The 19,189-nt window shown below is 42.9% G+C and overlaps 1 protein-coding gene across 3 annotated transcripts in view; it reads left to right on the top strand.

Moving 5' to 3' along the window:
- The first annotated feature begins 18 nt into the window (after positions 1 to 18).
- Positions 19 to 19,189, top strand: part of gnptg (N-acetylglucosamine-1-phosphate transferase subunit gamma) — a 22,866-nt gene continuing 3,695 nt past the window's right edge. The window contains exons 1-9 of one of the 3 annotated variants that reach the window (XM_059979681.1): positions 19 to 255; positions 646 to 700; positions 3,477 to 3,544; positions 3,781 to 3,835; positions 5,890 to 5,973; positions 7,578 to 7,671; positions 8,354 to 8,468; positions 8,910 to 8,992; positions 9,702 to 9,824. In XM_059979681.1, the coding sequence (XP_059835664.1) occupies positions 219 to 255; positions 646 to 700; positions 3,477 to 3,544; positions 3,781 to 3,835; positions 5,890 to 5,973; positions 7,578 to 7,671; positions 8,354 to 8,468; positions 8,910 to 8,992; positions 9,702 to 9,824 (714 nt within the window). In that variant the 5' untranslated portion in view covers positions 19 to 218. Of the gene's footprint in view, positions 256 to 645; positions 872 to 3,476; positions 3,545 to 3,780; positions 3,836 to 5,889; positions 5,974 to 7,577; positions 7,672 to 8,353; positions 8,469 to 8,909; positions 8,993 to 9,701; positions 9,825 to 19,189 lie in introns of those variants that run through there. The other 2 variants (XM_059979683.1, XM_059979682.1) reach the window with 2 other exon arrangements.

The raw sequence follows: 19,189 nt of genomic DNA, 5'->3' as shown, positions 1-19,189 counted from the left end.
CCCGACGTCACCCGGTCGGCCGGGCGGAAAGTTTGAGTCCCCGTTCTCCGGTGTTTTGTCTCCTCCTCGCCGGTCCGCTCTGACAAAACGCCTCCCTCGGTACCTGCTACCTCGCCAGCCCAGCCCAGCCCAGCCCAGCCATCGACCGCGGGAATTCACCCAGAACCCCGTGCTGTCGGGTGGGGGGGCCCGGAAGTTGGCCGGACTCTGCTGTCGTTATGGTGATGGGTGGCTTCGGCCTCCTCTGGCTGCAGGGTGAGTCCGCTGGCTGCCACCCTCCGAGTGACGGCCGTAGTAGACCCCCGGGGTAGTTACGTGTCCGCCATCTGGAGATTTGGTTTAAGGGTTGCACCCCACACACCCCCGTTTGGCATCGCAGTGACTGACGTTCACCCTCCCTGGACATAATCCACAGCCGGCGGGTTCCGTTTTCGTTTGCGGGGCACCGAGAACTTTGACCACTCCGCCACCTGCAAATCGGGCAGGATTGTGTGCGATTCCCATCCTTCATCCGTCCCGCTGCTCTGACCGGCTGTTGTCCAGGTCTCCGCAGCTGTACTGCCGCCAAAGCTACAGCTGCTCTCAATACTTTCAGTATTTCTGGGCTTTAATTCCAACAGTAATGGATTTTTCCCCTTTTTACAGTTCTGGCTATCTCGGCTGCTAAAATGAAAATTGTGGAAGAGCCCAACACCTACGGGTAAATCGATGCGACAATATGATTCCATGGCGGGTCAGAATACCGCAGAACCTTCTTCATCTCCCTACTTTTCCTCCCGGTGTATTTTGTGGCTACTAATTTTGTTGCTTCTCGAGGCAGAAGGTAGTGGATCAAACCCCACGTTCAGAAGCTTGGCTAACACATTTGAGTGTAAGGGAAGCAAACGTGTACTGGGGAACCGGGAGCTACAGGGATGTTTGACACTCACAGCAGATATAGATCATGTAGAAGTACAACACAGGAACAGGACATTCGGCCCACGGTGTTGCACCGAGCCAGTTAAAAAGCAAACCAAAAACACTCCCAAATACCAATCCTTCCTACCTACACAATGGCCATATCCCTCCATCCTCCTCACATCCACGTGCCTGTGCAAACATCTCTTAAAAGCCTCTAATGTATTTGCTTCTCCCACCAGCACATTCCAGGCATTCACCACTCCCTGAGTAAAAAATCTTGCCCCACACATCCCACATGAACCTACCCTCTCTCACCTTCAATGCATACCCTTTACTCTTAGACATTTCTACCCTGGGAAACAGTTAGTACCTGTCTACGCTTCATAGTTTTGTAAACGTCTGTCAGATCTCCCCTCAGCCTCTGGTGCTCCAGAGAAAACAACCCAAGTTTATCCAGCCTCTCATGGCCCTTAAACCAGGCAGTATCCTTGGTGGACCTCTTCTGCACCTTCTCCAAAGCCTCAGCACCCTTCCTGTAGTGGGGTGACCATAATTACTCAATACTCCAGATGTGGCCTAACCAATGTTTTATAAAGTCATGATATAAAAATCCCATGACTCTATTTGAAGTATTTTTACCAGGGTCCTCGGATACTTATTGTCCTTGTAGCACCCAAAGTGCTTGTGTACTCATTTCCCCTTAAAGTACTTTCAGTAAACGTGCAAATGAAGCCATATTCTTGACTAGAAGATTGAGTGGTAGTAGAGAGTGGGGATAATCCAGAGTAAGTCATGGCAGAGGTGAACCTCGTCAGTATTAGTCACATCGAAGGGAATAGAGGATTAGCTAAACCATTAATCAAAATGTTTCATGGTTCTGTAGGTCCTGAGAGAATTAGTGATTCATTTACCAAGTCATTGCAGAAACTGATCAAGAAGGGCAAGTGGACTGCTTCTCTAACTAGCTGGAGTGCAAGGTGACATAATGCTGCAGCTACACAGAGTACTTAGATATTAAAAAGGAACTGAAAAGGCAGGTGAAGAATTTCCATGAACTTTGTAATTTAGAACTAGGGCAAAGTCTGTAAATTAGACCAGTGTTTTTTAAAACTGTATATGCAAAGGAAATTGCCTCTTCAAAACTAATGGATGGTAAACTCATAATTTTAAAGGAAATATTTTTGTTTTTGAAAGCACACAAAAATATACCACAGATGGACTCTCAATTTAAAGTGGATAATGGGTAAATAGGATCTTTGTATTGTTTGGTTAAGAGAGAGAGAATGATCTGTAACCCTTGGGAGAATGTGTCTATGTAACTGGGTGTGAGTTTCAGCCAAAGACACAATCAGGAACAGTCTGGAACCTTGCTTCCTGGAACTACCTGAATGTGAAAGAAAATCAATTATTTCTGATTTAGAAACATAGAAAACATAAAGCACAATACAGGCTTGTTGGCCCACAAAGCTGTGCCGAATATATCCGGACCTTAGAACTATCTAGGCTTAACCATAGCCCTCTATTTTTCTTAAAAGACCCTATTGTTTCCGCCTCCACCACCGCTGTTGGCAGCCCATTCCACGCACTCACCACTCTCCGCGTAAAAAAACTTATCCCTGACATCTCCTCTGTACCTACTTCCAAGCACCTTAAAACTATGCCCTCTTGTGCTAGCCATTTCAGCCCTGGGGAAAAGCCTCTGACTATCTACATGATTGATGCCTCTCATTATGCGGTGAAAAAGGCAATGGTATGTTGGCATTGATAGCAAGAGGATTTGAGTACAGGAGCAGGGAGGTTCTACTGCAGTTGTACAAGGCCTTGGTGAGACCACACCTGGAGTATTGTGTGCAGTTTTGGTCCCCTAATCTGAGGAAAGGCATTCTTGTCATAGAGGGAGTACAAAGAAGGTTCACCAGATTGATTCCTGGGATGGCAGGACTTTCATATGAAGAAAGACTGGATCGACTAGGCTTATACTCGCTGGAATTTAGAAGATTGAGGGGGGATCTTATTGAAACGTATAAAATTCTAAAGGGATTGGACAGGCTAGATGCAGGAAGATTGTTCCCGATGGTGGGGGAGTCCAGAATGAGGGGTCACAGTTTAAGGATAAAGGGGAAGCCTTTTAGGACCGAGATGAGGAAAAACTTCTTCACACAGAGAGTGGTGAATCTGTGGAATTCTCTGCCACAGGAAACAGTTGAGGCCAGTTCATTGGCTATATTTAAGAGGGAGTTAGATATAGCCCTTGTGGCTAAAGGGATTGGGGATATGGAGAGAAAGCAGGTACAGGGTTCTGAGTTGGATGATCAGCCATGATCATACTGAAGGTGTAGGCTTGAAGGGCCGAATGGCCTACTCCTGCAACTATTTTCTATGTTTCTATTATCTTATACACCTCTATCAGGTGAGAAAAGGCCAAGTTCACTCAACCTATTCTCATAAGGCATGCTCCCCAATCCAGGCAGCATCCTTGTAAATCTCCTCTGCACCATTTCTATTTATCAGCACCATTTCTTCTTGGCACCACTGTACCTCAACACTTCAGTATAATGTAGCTATTTGTATTTCAGGCTGAATAATCCTTTCATGGCCCAAGTAAACCGACTTCAACCAAAAATCAATCCTGCAACCATTTCAGGTAATGGATAATGAGATTTTCCTCCTTCGTTCTCAGCTGCGTCTTACCCAGCCTCAGTTTCCCACCGCCACCTGCTCACTACCTTCATCTGCTACCTGTGTCCCCTGTATCTCCTTGTCCCAGATTGTTTCTGCTCCCATCTCACCTATTTACCACTCCTCTTTCCCCTGCTGCTCAAATTTAATTGATCAAGTGTCTCTGATCAGTCACCAGTACAAGCGTTTGTTTTCTTTCAGGCCCCCCTCACCTGCACAGACTGGCTGGGAAATGCTTCAGTATGATCGAGTCATCGTGAGTAGAAACTTTATTGACTGCAGAAACCTAACATTTCCCAGTTTTGCTTGTATTTTGCATAAAAATATACCATGTCTTTGAAATTTACAATTTCAGTAGAAAATTCTATCTATTTTGTACTTTCAGTTGGTTGTGGTTATGACTTTGTAAATCTTTTATTTTGCATCCACTCCAGCATCTTTTGTAATGTCTTACAATCATCACATTCCTTGCATAATGGTCTAAATCAGAACTCGCCGTGGGTAACAGTTCTGAAAGGTTATAGGTTAAGTATAGACTGGACTTGCACAGACACTAAAGCTGGGATCAAGTCAAAGTTGTACAGCATGGAGACAGGTGTTTTGGCCCAAACTGTTCATGCTAACTTGCCAACCTTAGCAAGTTCCAATTACCTGCATTTGGCCATTGCCCTCTGAACTTTTCCCATCCTGTCTGTATCATTGGAGGATCAGAGGGGGAAAGGGTTAGCAACTTTAATTTCCTGGGTGTTAATATTCCAGCAGATCTGTCTTGGACCCAGCACATAAGTGTAATTGTGAAGGAAGTACAGCAGAGCCTTCCTTCAGAGCTTGTGTAGATTTGGCATGACATCTAAAACTTTGATAAATGTCCAAAGATGTGTAGTGGAGAGTATATTGACTGGCTGCATCACAGCCTGGTATGGAAACGCCAATACGCTTGAATGGAAAATCCTACAGAAGATAGTGGGTTTGACCCAATACATCAGAGGTAAAGTCCTCCTGGCTATTGTGCACCTACATGAAACACTGTCGTAGGAAAGCAGCATCTATCATCAGAGATCAGCATGCTTTCTTCTCACTGCTGCCGTCAGGTAGCAGGTACAAGATCCTCAGGACTCACACCACAAGGTTCAAGAACAGTTACTACCCCTCAACCATCAGGCTCCTGAACAAAACTACACTCACCTATTCATCTATTGAGATGTTCCCACTGTCAATGCGTTTCTTGGGAGTTTGGCAGAATAAAGGTGACCTTATTCAAGCATATAAGCTGTGAAGGATATTGGAGGGTGTGTGGAGTTTAACAATGTAGATGTCGAGATGTGTCTCCTAGTTAAGAGAGTCATGGATGAGAAAAGATAGTTACAAAATAAGGGGGTGGTCATTTAAAACTGAGTTGCAGAGAAATTTCTTTTCTGGAAATACTCTGGCTCCTAGTTCCTAGAGTGGTGCCAGGTCATTAAATATATTTAAGATGGAAATGGACAAGTATGTGAAAGATCAACAGATTGGGGGTGATGGGAAACAGGTAGAGAAAAGGAATTGAGGCCTGCATATATCAGCCTTGTTCTAAGTAAACTTTTTATCAAAGTACGTTTATGTCATCATACACCACCCTGAGATTCATTTTCTTGTGGGCATTCACACACAACCGAATCAATGAAAAACCATTAACAACAAAGACGACAACCATTTGCAAAAGACAGCAAACTGCAAACTATTGTGGAACAGATGGGGCAAATGAAGTTGAGTGAAGTTATCCGCTCTAGTTCAGAAGCCTGATGGATGACTGTTCCTGAGCCTAGTGATGTAGGCTGTGAGTCTCCTAAACCTCCTTCCTGATGGCAGCAACGAGAAGAGAGCATGATCTGTGTGTGTGTGGCATAGGATGGTGTGTGTGGCAGGGGGAGTTGGGTGTTCCCCTGATGATGGCTGCAGCTTTCCTAGGACAAAGCTCCTTGTAGATAGGCTCAATAGTGGGGAGGGCTTTCCCATGATGGACTGGGCTGTATCCACTAGTTTTTGTAGGTGTTTCCATTACCAGGCAATGATGCAACCTGCCAGTATACTCTCCATGGTGCATCAATAGAAGTTTGTCAAAGTTTTAGTGACATACTGAAAGACTTTCTTCAAACTTTCAAGAAGGTAGCTGCCGTGCTTTCTTTGTATTGCAGTTAAATGTTGGATCCAGGACAGATTCTCTGAAATGATAACAACGAGGGGGGAAAGTAGGGGATTAAAACTAATTGAACAGCTCTACCAAAGAACCAACACAATGGTCTCAATGGTCTTATTTTTTGTTTCCTGCAGGTATAAGTATGAGTTCTGCCCTTTCCACAACGTTACACAACATGAACAGTCATTTCGCTGGAATGCGTACAGTGGGATCTTGGGGTATGTATTTTATGATGGAGGCAGAAAGGAGAGAGGTATAAAGATTGGTTGGGAGATGGGTCAGTCCTGAAGAGTGCATTGAATGTATTTGATATATTTTATAGCATTTGCCAGCTTTACTGCAATTAGCTTTGTTCAAATAAAATTATTCCGGATGTGATCCAGCCTTCACATAACTATCAGATCTGGGTCTCTTGTATTTGCCATTTAAGGTTGGAAATACTAAATACCCAGCATTTCTCTTACTTTGAAATTAAGGTTAAAGTTTATTTCTCACAAGTGCATCAAAACTTAGAGTGAAATGCCTTGTTTGAGATGACAGCCAACACATCCGAGGGTGTGCAAGGGGCAGTCTGTAAGTGTTGCCATACATCCTGCACCAACATGTCAAGCCGTCAATGCTTGGCAGAACAACACGGAACACAGCAAGCAACAAAACAAACTTTTTCCTCCCTCCTACCATGCACATACACAGTGCAGTAACCGTAAGACAGGCCTCCCACCTCCAGCAGATATGGACTTGCAGAAGTTTGGCTTCAACTTCCCCAGCAGACTTACAGACTCAGCTTCAGCAACAGACCTCAACTTCCATACTCGCAATTGGACTCTTGAGCCTTGAACTTCGGCAACGACCTCAGGACATGCAGTTCACCGAACACAAGCCATCAAACTCCCAATTTGCTGATGACAGAAATTTGACCGCTAGCCCTCGAACTCTGGCCTCACTGATTCACAAATCCAGGGGTTCATTGGAAGATGCTCTTCCTGCTCACACGGAACTCTGGCTCCAGAACCAGTGGACAATTCCTTATGCCTGAGAGTGAATAAAAATGGAAAGTTTAAGCATGTGAAGCTCTGTGACAGCCCTAAAGCCGTTCAACTATGTACAACCCAGACCATAATTCCAATGCAAGGCAACATAGGAAATCTCAAGGAGAAGAGAGTAAAACCCAGTATCCTCAGGACTTGGGTGTTCACTAACACATTTTCTGGACGGTCAGATATTATGTTGCACCAATATGCTTTTATCTCACTTTTTTGCATGTTACATAGTGGTATAAAAAATTTTACAGTGAACCTGATGAGTTAAAGGAAACAAACTGAACCCTGTTAAGGGAGTGTGAGAAATGGATCCAGTGAGTTTCAGCTTGTTAAGCAAATTAAAACAGAAACATTCGAGATTCCAGCTCCAGCTGCAAACTCCTGACCTTGAACAATAGTCTTCCAGTAATATAAAGTGGACTTCATGATTATGCAGGTTGTGGATAACGAGCACTTAATCTGTCTCACTCATTAGTACATCTTGAATTATCAGATTTCCAAACAATTGGGTGCCAGGTATCACAATTTTATGTACGGAAAAGGATACGGCCACTGTTGAGCAAGAAAGTTCAATGGGGTTCAAGAAATTGTATCCTGGGTTGTCAGAATGTGACCTGTTAAGTTGGTTTCACGCCTTTGTCAGGTGGTGAGTGTTGCTGAGATGGGGGTAGAGATGGACTATATCATCATGCAATTCCATTGAGGCTGGGGCATAAACATGGAAAGAGTCAGGATTCAGAAAATTAACTGTGGATGGAATCTGACTGTCTTTTGTCCTGTAGAATATGGCAGGAGTGGGAGATTGAAAACAATACCTTTGTGGGAATGTGGATGAAGGAGGGAGATTCTTGTGCCACCAGGAACAGACAGACTAAGGTAGGTGTTCCCTATTCCTGTGCTCAATGCTGGGTCTCAACTGACAGTACCTCAAGGGCTATTTACTTGCAAGCTGAAGAAATCTGAAGCCAGAAACCAATATTTCCAGATTCCTTGTTGCTGCTGTAAGATAAGCTAACAGCATACTGCAGATAAATAATGACAGTGCACTGAGTTACTCGGAGAAGGGATTTTTTTTTGCTGTCACAGCAGGTACAGTCTCTCACAGCTCACAAATCAAAATCAGGTCTAATATCACTGGCTTATGTTGTGAACTTCGTTAACTTTGCGGTGGCAGTACATAATAATAGAAGGAAAGACTGAATTACAGTGTGTGTGTGTGTATATAAATAGTGAAAACAATGGAAATAGAAAAAAAGTGGTGATGCAGTGTTCGTGGGTTGAATGTCCATTCAGAAATCTGATGGCAGAGGGGAAGAAGCTGTTCCTGAATTGCTGAGTGTGCGCCTTCAGGCTTCTGCACCTCCTTCTTGATGGTAGTAATGAGAAGAGGGCATGTCCTGGGTGATGGGGGGTCCTTAATGATAGAGCCCACCTTTTTGAGGCATCACACCTTGAAGATTTGCTGGACACAATGGAGGCTACAGATCCTGGGTTCCTCCAACAAAGTGAGGTTAATGGTTCTGCCATTCCCAACGTTGTTTTTCTCTCTTCTTTGCAGGTCCTTTTAACGTGTGGAACCAGCCATAAGCTGGCCCATGTCTCTGAGCCGCACACTTGCATCTACTGGCTGACCTTTGAGACGCCATTGGTCTGCCATCCACAGTCCTTACTGGGTGGGTAAGGAAGCCATTTCTCAGAGCATGGGAGGGCTAAGGATGGGTGTTCAGGCAAAGTGATGTCACTCTCCTGCTAGAATAGGAACTGCAATGCTATCCCACACTTCAGATTGACAACATGCTTTGATCCAGCCAGAGCCTGAATATGGTTTATGGTGTGGTGTTAGCATATTGTCAATATTGTCATCAGCGTGAAGAGCTGAGATAAGTTTGGTGGGAGGGGTGAAGGAGGTTCTGAGTATAAGAAGATTAAAGATCGAGAGAATAGATTATGTGTTTAGGGATGATGGTTGTGATGAGAGTTTGAGGTTAATTGTAGGATGTTCTGGAGGGGAAAAGGTGTGGGTGGGTAATGGGTGTGATGTTGGGTACGTGGTAGAATGGGAGGGAGTGGAATCTGCTAAAATGGAATCTGCTAAAATGTGCTTATTTCTATAGTTTATCCTAATCTGAAGGAAGAGCTGCAGAAGAGATGGGACCGTGCAGAACAGTCACTTTACGATGGGCTCATTACTCAGCAGGTATGTTGTATGTTTAGTTGGGCCTGAGTCTGAGTAGATATAAACTAACAATAAGATAAAAAGGACAGTACTGCTATATCTGGCTCCAGGATAAATAAAGGACAAAGGAATTCAGGAAAGAGTAATTACCAGAATTATGAGAGATTGGTGGCATAAATGTTGGAAATCCAAAAATCCTGTTCAAGTGAATGGAATCTCTAGACATAGGCTTACAATGATGCTAGAAAGTTTGTGAACCCTCTATTTCTTCATAAATATAACCTAAAATGTGATCGGATCTTCACGCGTCCTAAAACTAGATAAATGGAACTCAATTAAATAAATATCACAAAAAACATGATACTTGTTAATTTATTTATTGAGAAAAATGATCCAATATTACATGTCTTTTCTGGAGGAAGCCCATGTTATCACAGGGAGAACGTGCAAACTCCACACAGACCTCACCTGAGGTCAGGATTGAACCCTCATCTCTGGAGCTGTGGCTGTACTCACTGTGCCTCTCTGTTGCCCTCAGAGATGCTGTTTACTCAGCGTACTAAGTTTTGAAGAAGACTTTCACCCGAGAAAGCTTCACAGCCAGGCTCTATCATTCAAGCAAAGGGAGACTGTAGCTCTCTCTAATTCTGTTACTCCTCTCCAGCAGCCACCAGTTAGAAACTAAGCAGTCTCTCATGATGCAGATCACAGTCTACTTTGTGTATTTCAGGGTTACAGGAAATTGCTGCGAGCAATATTTGAAGATGCAGGCTACTTGAAAACTGGTCAAGAGAAAACAGAAACTGAAGAACAAAGCCACTTGCAAGAGGAGACCTTAGAAAGATGCAGTGAGGTGAGGTGGGATTTGGAGTATGGGGCAGGATGATAAGAGGGTTGACATTTATTGATGACAACTTCTGATTGATTAATTTTTTTTGGCAATTTGCTGAAATTTTACTCCCCATAGTTTGCCTTTTGGGTGGTGGGCAGAGTGAAGTATGAGTGGAGAGTTTTACTACGTCAGTTCAGATTTCATGACTTCATCGCTTCATCCTGTATACTTCTGAATACCTCCAGGAACTATCTCCTTCGTGTTTTACACCAGCACTTCAAAGTATATATTCAAAACAACACTGTGGTATGCATAAAAGTGGAAAATCCTGTAAATCCTCTTCGGGTAGAAACATGAACATACCAGGTCCACAACCTTTATCAAGTTGTTCATTAGATAAAATGTTGATTCTTGTCTTTTTTTAAGTGTGTGTTGATCAGCATTTTGGTTTCTGCAGTCAGTTTAATGCAAAAGATAGCAGCAGATGCTGGAATCTGAAATGAAAACAAATGCCAGAAGAGCTCAGCTAGTCCAGCAAGCAGGAAAAGAAACAATTAATGTGTCCAGTTAATGACCTTTCATCAGAAATGAGTAAGCAAGTTAGTCTAAATAATAGAGAAGGTGTGGGAGAGTAGTAGAACAAAGGGAATGTCAATAACAGGATGAAATAAAGATGCCAATGAATGGGCAATATTTCATCTTTGTCCTGAATCAATTCCCCTTCCTCTCTTACTATCCTTATGATACTCCAGAATATTGAGCTACCAGACCACAACAAGCTTAGTACTCAGTGGGTTAGACAGCATTACTAGAAGGAAATTGGTAATCAACATTTCAGATCAAGACCCTTCAGCTTTTTGTCTGCTGCTCTGGATTGCAGCATCTGCAGTTTCAGATACCCACCTACTGGCGCCTAAGAAGAACGAGGTAACCTGCCTCAGTGACCATCATCCAGTTGCATGTACATCCATCGGGATGAAGTGTTTTGAGAGGTTGGTGATAAAACATATCACTTCCTGCCTGAGAAGTGACTTGGATCCGCTCCAGTTTGCCTACCGGTGTAACAGGTCCACAGCAGGTGCCATCTCACTAGCTCTTCATTCAGTCCTAGAACATCTGGACAGCAAAGGTGCTTATACTGAATCCTCTTTATTAACTATAGTTCAGCATTCAAAACCATCATCTCCTCAAGACTAAACTTCAAGATCTTGGCCTCTGTACCTCCTTGTGCAATTGGATCCTCGATTTCCTCACTTGCAGACCCCAGTCAGTTTGATTGGCAACAATATCGCCTCCACAATCTCCATCAGCACAGGTGCACCAGAAGGCTGTCTGCTCAGCCCCCTGCTCTACTTGTTTTACACTTATGACTGTGTGGGTAAGCACAGCTCTAATGCCACAGTCAAGTTTGCTGATGACACCAATGTCATAGGCCAAGTTAAAGGTGGTGATGAATTGGCATATATAAGGGAGATTGAAAACCTGTCTTGAGTGCTGCCACAACAACAAGCTCTTACTCAATGTCAACAAGACCAAGTAGCTGATCATTGACTTCTGGAGAAGGAAACCAGAAGTCCATAAGCCAGCCCTCTTCTGAGGGGAAGAGGTGGAGAGTGTCAGCAACTTTAAATTCCTTGGCGTTATCGTTTCGGACGATCTGTCTTGGACCCAGCAATAGTGCATTTATGAAGAAACTACAGCAACGCCTCTCTTTCCTTAGGAGTTTGTGAAGGTTTGGGATGATGTCTAAAACTGTGACAAACTTGTATAGATATGTATAATTGACTGGCTGCATCACAGCCTGGTATGGAAACACTGATGCCCATGAATGGAAAATCCTACCAAAAGTAGTGGATAAGGCCCAGTCCATCACAGGTAAAGCCCTCCCAAACGTTGAGCACATCTACAGGAAATGTTGTTGCAGGAAATCAGCATCCATTACGTTTGACCCCCCACTACCAAGGTCATGCTCCCTTTTCACTCTTGCCATCAGGAAGAGGGTACAGGAGCCCCAGGACTCACACCACCAGGTTCAGGAACTGTTATTGCCCCTCAACCATTAGGCTCTTAATCCAAAGGGGATAACTTCACTCAACTTCACTTGCTCCATCATTGAAGTGTTCCCAAAACCTGTGGACACACTTTCAAGAGTTTTCCATCTCTTCTTTGCAATATTGTTAAATTTATTTACTTGTTATTATTATTTCTTTATTTTTGTATTTGCAGTATGTTGTCTTTTGGGTACTGGTTGAACGCCCAACGGTTCATTCTATTATGGTTTGAGTCATAGAGTACAGCACAGAAATGGGCCCTTTGGCCCATCTAGTCCATGCCAAAACCATTTAAACTGCCCGCTCCCCTCCCAATCACCAATGACAAACACCTTGTTCAGCTCTGGGCATTTATTTATGCTGAGTTGCCTCGGTAGCAAACATCTCCTCCTCTGTAATTTGTACAGGGTCCGTGAAGTTGATGCCACTTTGCCTCACTTCTACAGACTCTATCCATCTTCCGAGTAAATACAGATGCAAAGAATTAATTTAAGATCTCCCCCATCTGCCTTGGCTGTACACATGGATTACCATTCTGGTCTTCCAGAGGAACAGTTTTGTCCCTAGAACTTGTTTTGATCTTATCATGCCAGTAGAATCCTTCAGGATTCTTCTTCACCTTGTCTGCTAGAGCAACTTCATGTCTTTTAGACTTCCTGATTTCTTTAAGTGTTCTCTTGCATTTCTTATACTCCATAAGCACCTCATTTGTTCCTGCTTGCCTATACCTGCTATACACCTTTTATCGCTTAACCAGGACCTCAATATCTTTTGAAAACTAAGATTCCCTACACTTATTATCTTTTATTCTGACAGGCACACACAAACTTTGTACTCTCAAAATTTTATTTTTGAATGCCTCCCACTTTCCAAGTACACCTTTGCTCGAAAACAGCCTGTCCCAACCCAGACTTGCCTGATCATTTCTGAAACCATCAAAATTGGCCTTTCTCCAATTTAGAATCTCAACCATGGACCAGCCCTACTAGATATGTACTTTGATAATAAATTTACTTTGAGCCTCAGTACCCACACCACCAGGTTCAGGACTAGTTATTGCCCTTAAACCGTTGAGCTCCTGATGAACCAAAGGGGATAGCTTCACAGCTTCACTTGCTCCATCATTGAATTGTTCCCTCAATCTATGGATTTACTTTCAAGGACTCTTCATCTCATGTTCTGGATATTTATTATTTCTTTCTTTTGTATTTGCAGTTTGTGTCTTTTGCTACCAGGTGAATGCCCAAATCGGTGTGGTCTTTCACTGACTCTATTATGGCTATTATTCTATTACAGATATCTTGAGCACACCCGCAAGAAAATAAATCTCGAGGTTATAAATGGTGACATTTTGTTAATGAATTTACTTTCACTTTGAAATCAATATGGAAGTGGCAGCTTCCAGCATTTAATTTCCTACTCTGCTCTTGATATTTATTTAGACAGCATCACTATTTTCTTTAAATTCAAGGCATTATGCTTCTTTGTACTATTAATGTCCCCAACCCAGTGTCATGCCCTCTCTATTCCCTTTCCATCCCCTCACCTAGAACTTCATCCTCAATTTGTGATCCTTCATCTAGTTACAGTTATCCCTAGACCAAATGCTATATGGCTGGAATATTCTCTGTGGTAGACAAATTTGAGAGAAAGTTTCCATCAAAAATTGGTAGGAAAACAGGTACCAGTTTGCAGAAGGAACTGAGGAACATGTGACATAAGGGAGTGGAAGTGGCAGCTGGCACAAGAGCAGGAAGTAGTACCTCAAGTCAGGGTAAACGAAGTGAGGCTAGGAGAATGACGATCATGAGTTCAGAAAGCATGTATACTGTAAATGCAAAGTATGGCGAAACACGCAGGTGAGCTGCAGGCACAAATAGATGTGAGATATGTGTGATGTTGCAACAATAATTGAACATGTCTGGAAAGAGAAAAGAATTGAATATTTTACAAGTCTAGATATGTGACGTGCAGAAAAGCTGGCAGCATTGCAGCAATGACCAAACTGATAATAATGGTATAAGAGAGAAAAGTTGTTCTTGAGGAAATCGAGGACAAATTTAAAAGGACAGCATTATCAAGCAATTGGGATTATTCTGTAAACACCAAAAGGTGAGAGTGGGCTGAAGGAAATCTCCAGAGCAATTCGAGAAGTATGCATGCAACCCTTTAATTACCACATTAGAGTATCAAGGAGAAGAATTTCTGAAACCTGTTCAGACGAACTTCCTTGATCAATACTTTTTTGACCCAATGAGGAAGAATGCATTAATGAATCTACTTCCAGGGAATGAAGTGAGCCAAGAGGATCATGAAACTGTGGAGAATATCAAAGATGTGGATTATTCGCACCCTCTTTCCATTACCAATCTAAATCAGAACTTAATTGGAAGAGGCCTAACAATAGAATGAGGGGGTGTCTTGGCAGAGTGGACTGGCAGCTAAAGTTGTAACGGAACAATGAGACCTTTAAAAGAGATGTCTCAAGAAGAGGTTACTTATATTCACACAAAAGTGAAAGACGGGGAACCAAAGCCAGAGCTCACATTTTATAGATAATTAAAAACAGAAAAAATGTGTGTGATAGATATCAGATGAAGAATTCAAGTGAGAACTGGGCTGAATACAGCAAGATGATAGGAGGTAGAAGGGAAAATGAGGGCAATTGGAGAACATGGAAAGAAGCCCAAGTGAACATAAAAAGAACTCAGCAAGTCTTCTATAGGTGCATGAATATTATGCAGGTGAGAGACATGGATCAAGAAGTAAATTTATACAGTGATGTAGATGGCAAAGTGGAAGAGAAATCAGTGTCAGAGAATGGAAGCCTTCAGGCAGAACTTCACTGGTTTCACTGCAATTATTTTCCCCACATAAAAAAGGCAGGAGTTCAAAATCTGATTTCCCCCCCCCCCCCCGCCCCTACACCCCAGATAACAAAGTGCGTATAAAACAATCAGTTTCGTAGCATTAGTGAGGTATTTGGCTCCTTGAGTTTGTTCAGCTAATCAACACTACAGTGAGTATGATAGTAACCTGAATTCTGCATTCCTGCCAATTGCTAGTAACCTTACCCCTTATGCGCCTCCAGTTATCAAGAAGCAATCTACTTTTCCCTTTAAAAAAATACTCAAAAGCTTTGCTTCCACTATCATTTCAGTAAAAGGCTCAACCCTCAGGAAAAAATGTGCGTTTTTTTGTCTCCAAAGGATGACCTTACTTTTGAATAGAAACTTCCAGTTCTAAATTCTCTGAGGAAATATTCTTTTCAAATTGACCTCGTCAAGGTACTTCATGATGTTACATCTTTCCCCAGTGGTCAAATCCTCCAAAGATACAGACGGGTGTCAGTGAAATTAAGAAGAATGAAGTGAACATTTTGGCAGAAGGACACAAGAAATAATATAGACTAAAATGTACAGATCTAAAAGGTATTTAGGGACACAGGACCTAAATCTTTGAAGGTGACAGGATACTTGGCAGGTGTTGAAGTATATGGAACCTTTGGGAACAGGAGAGCTCAGAAGCCTGAGAAGACGGGGTTCACTCAGGCTCACCAACTGAGTAGAAAAGACAGCAACCTCAAGCACTTTTTGAGCTTTGAGTAGCAGCCAATTAGAGAGATCAGATGCCTGAGAAGATATAGTTCACTGATTAAGTAGAAAAGGCAGCGAAGGCAGTTTTGGAGCTTTGAGCAGTGGCCAATCCGCATTTGGGATTGACTAGTAGGGTCAAATTAAAGTAAGGCAGAGGCAAGTGGATCAGCCATCATTGGAGTGAACAGAGTTAGAGTGGAGGTTTTGAGGTTTTAGCTCTTCAAGACTTCAGTGAGAGGATTGAGTGAGAGAAGGCAAAAGAGCAGTCCTGCTAAAGGATCTTGGCCCGAAACACCCACTGTACTCTTTTCCGTAGATGCTGCCTAGCTCGCTGAGTTCCTCCAGCATTTTGTGTGTGAATGTGCTTTCAGGTGCAGCTTCTAACAATTCACGTTGAGGAGTCGGAGCTGGAACTGGATGAACTTAGGATCATTCAGCAGGCTGAGGGTATAAATCATTGAAGGTAGCTGGACACTTGGCAGGAGTTGGTCAAGCGCATGGAGTCTGCGAAGAAGCAGAAAATCCTTTGTGCAGTGGCCAATCAGAAATATCGAAGCCTGAGAAGACATAGTTCACTCAGGTTTGCTGATTGAGTAGAAAGGTCAGCGACTCGTGGGACTTCTGGAGCTTTGAGCAGTGACCAGTCAGAGTCATTGAAAGCCTGAGATGACATAGTTCACTTACGTTTGCCGATTGAGTAGAAAAGTCAGCGACTCACAGTAACCTGACTTTGTGTGTCTTTTGTATAGGGCAGGGCACCTCTACAAACTACAACAATCTCATCTCATTAATTGGAACACCTAACTCCAAATAGCTTTTATAGAAGACATTACCCCAGTGGTTCACATACTTTTTTGAACCTAGACTGATTGTTTAAATGGTGCACGCAGTATTGATGAGAAGTACAATTTGTGTGTTATTAGTTTAGGCAGATTGTTCTTGTCCGTTATTGTGACCTAGATGAAGACCAAGACCACATTTTATGAGTAATTAATGCAGAAAATCAGGTAATTGCAAATGGATCACAAACTTTTTCTTGCAACTGTATCTCTGCATATTTACTTTGAAATTAATGGCATTGTTTGTGGTCACTGGATGCAAAGTGTTCCCTACATAGACCTGTCTCATTCCCTAATAGCAGATCCAGTATCACACACTCACTCATTGGGATTTCTATGTATTGATGCAGGAAACTTTCATGAACACATTTGACAAATTTTATTCCATCTAGTCCTTTTGCAATATGGGATTCCCAGTCAATATGTGAAATTTAAAATCACCTACTGTAAGAACTTCATGGTTCTTGCAACAGTCTGCCATCTTTTTACACATTTGTTCCCCTAAATCCATTAGGCTGCTGGATGGTCTGTAATATAGCCCTGTTAACATGGTCATACCTTTCTTATTTCTCAGTTCCACCCATAGCGCCTCACTAGTTGAGTTCTCCAGACTGTCCTGATGGAGCAGCATCATGACATTTTCCCTTTTGAGTAAGGTCACCCCTGCTTCTTTAATCCCTGCCTCTCCTGCAACCTAGTTTCACTAATGGTTACATCATAATACCAGGTGTTGACCCATGCCCTAAGCTTATCTGCTTTTTTTACTTCAATAATTCCTGTATTGAAATATATGCAGCTCAGGATACGAGTGGCACCATGCTCAGCCTTTTGATTCCAGACTTTGTCTGAGGTCTTAGCAACATCTGCCTCCACAACCTCTCCACTAACCGTTCTGGCAGTCTGGTTCCCACCCCCTGCAACTCCAGTTTAAACCCCACCATGTAGTATTAACATACCTTCTCACCAGGATATTAGTCCCTCTCCAGTTCAGGTGCAAACTGTCCCTTCTGTACAGGTCCCACCTTCCCTGGAAGAGAACCCAATGATCCAAAAATCTTATACCCTCCCTCATATACCAACTCCATAGCCATGTATTAAATTGTATAATCTTCCTAATGAATCCCCTATCACCACAGCATGCTTCTTCTTCCCCTTCCCCTTCCCTTCTGAGTCACAGAGCCAGACTCAGTGCCAGAGACTCGACCACTGTGACTTTCCTGTTAGGTCAAACCCCCACCTTGCTCCCCCCAACAGTATTGAAAGTGATATACCTGTGTTAAGGGGGATGGCCCAGGGGTACTCTGCACTGGCTCCTTAACCTCTTTTCCCTTCCTGACAGCCACCTAGTTTCCAGTGTCCTGCACCTTGGGTGAAACTACCTCTCTCTCTATCCTATCTATAACCACTTCAACCAATGATCCAGAGTTCATCCAATTCCAGCTCCAGCTCCTTAACTTGGAGAAGCTGCAGCAAGATGCACTTCTCACAGTGGTAACCATCAGGGACACTGGAGGCTTCCCTGCCTTCCCACATCCCACAAAAGGAGCATTCAGCTACCCTGCCGCAACTCTTTGCTCCCTTTTTTCAACTTGAGCAGTGGATCAGAGTGAAATCACCTCATCTCAAGCTTCGGATGTCTAGATTGGTCACTGGTCAAAGCTCTATCAGTTATTATTCTATAATGGATTTATTGGATTTGCCTGCAAAAAAAATGTATCTCAGGGTTGTATATGGTGACATATATGTAAATTGATAATAAAATTACTTTGAACTTGTGTGTTTCCAAGCTGGCAGTCCTATCTATCCCTCAATCATGTTTCTGTAATAACGGTGATATTACAATCCCATGGGCTGATCCAAGCTTTGAGTTTACCTTACCTGGTGAAGCTTGAGTTAAAGTAAATGCAATTTGGCCCTGCAGACCTTCCTTGTTCTGTCTCCTTCCCTTGCCTGCCTACTAAACTTGTTTGCTTGCTTTAACCTCTCTATTTGCTTGAACTTTCTCACCCAATGCATTCCTACTTTGGGTCCTGAACCTTCATTCCCTTCCAGACTAATGACACGGATTACAATTCTAGAGGTCCTGCTTCTTAATCTTCTTTCTAAGTCCCCAATACAACATGATGTCCCAATTCTAATACTCAGTGCCTCAGCCTTTGAAGGTAAGCAACACCAATGCCTTCTTCACTATCTTAACACACCTGTGCTCATCATTTTCCAAGAACTATGAACTTCCACCATAAGATCTCTCTGTATAAGATCCTTGCCATGTACACTTAGCTGGGTGAAGTTCCATCTGCTATTGGTCCAGCCAACTTTCCAGCTGATCTATGTTGCCCTCTATCCTTAGATATCTTTGCTATCCACAATTTTCATGTCATCAGCTAACTTACTAATGCAACCAATATGACAGAGGAAAAGTCTCAGCACTAATCCTTGGAGTACACTACTTGTTGCAGACTTCTAGTCAGAGAAATAGCCACCCACCTCTACCGATCACCAGGCCAAATTTGGGTCCAGTTTGCCAAGGTTTCTTGGATACTTTGTACTTCAATTTTGTGGATAAGCCTATCTATACAGGACTTGTCAGAAGTGTTGCTACACCTACTACCTTGTCTTCATCAATTTTCTTAGTTACTCCTCAATACAGGTTAATCAGATTGCAAACGTGGAGGAAAATCCACAAATGCTGGAAATCCAAGCAACACACACAAAATGCCAGAGGACTGACCTCTACCATGCTGAGGTCAAGCAACAACTCTCAGGCACTTAGACTTATTACCCCTTTAACAGGACCCCACTTAGGAGAATCAGGCAATTGTCACCCGCAGTATCTCTGACTTTACTAACTCTGGGAATTTCCAATTCACCGCCACCAACCTTATTCTTTCCTTATCCTG

The sequence above is a fragment of the Hypanus sabinus genome, chromosome 9 (assembly GCF_030144855.1).
Source record: "Hypanus sabinus isolate sHypSab1 chromosome 9, sHypSab1.hap1, whole genome shotgun sequence".
In the NCBI taxonomy this organism is placed as follows: Eukaryota; Metazoa; Chordata; class Chondrichthyes; order Myliobatiformes; family Dasyatidae; genus Hypanus; species Hypanus sabinus.
Note: the sequence above shows the minus strand (reverse complement) of the source record. Positions and strands in the feature narration are given on the sequence as shown.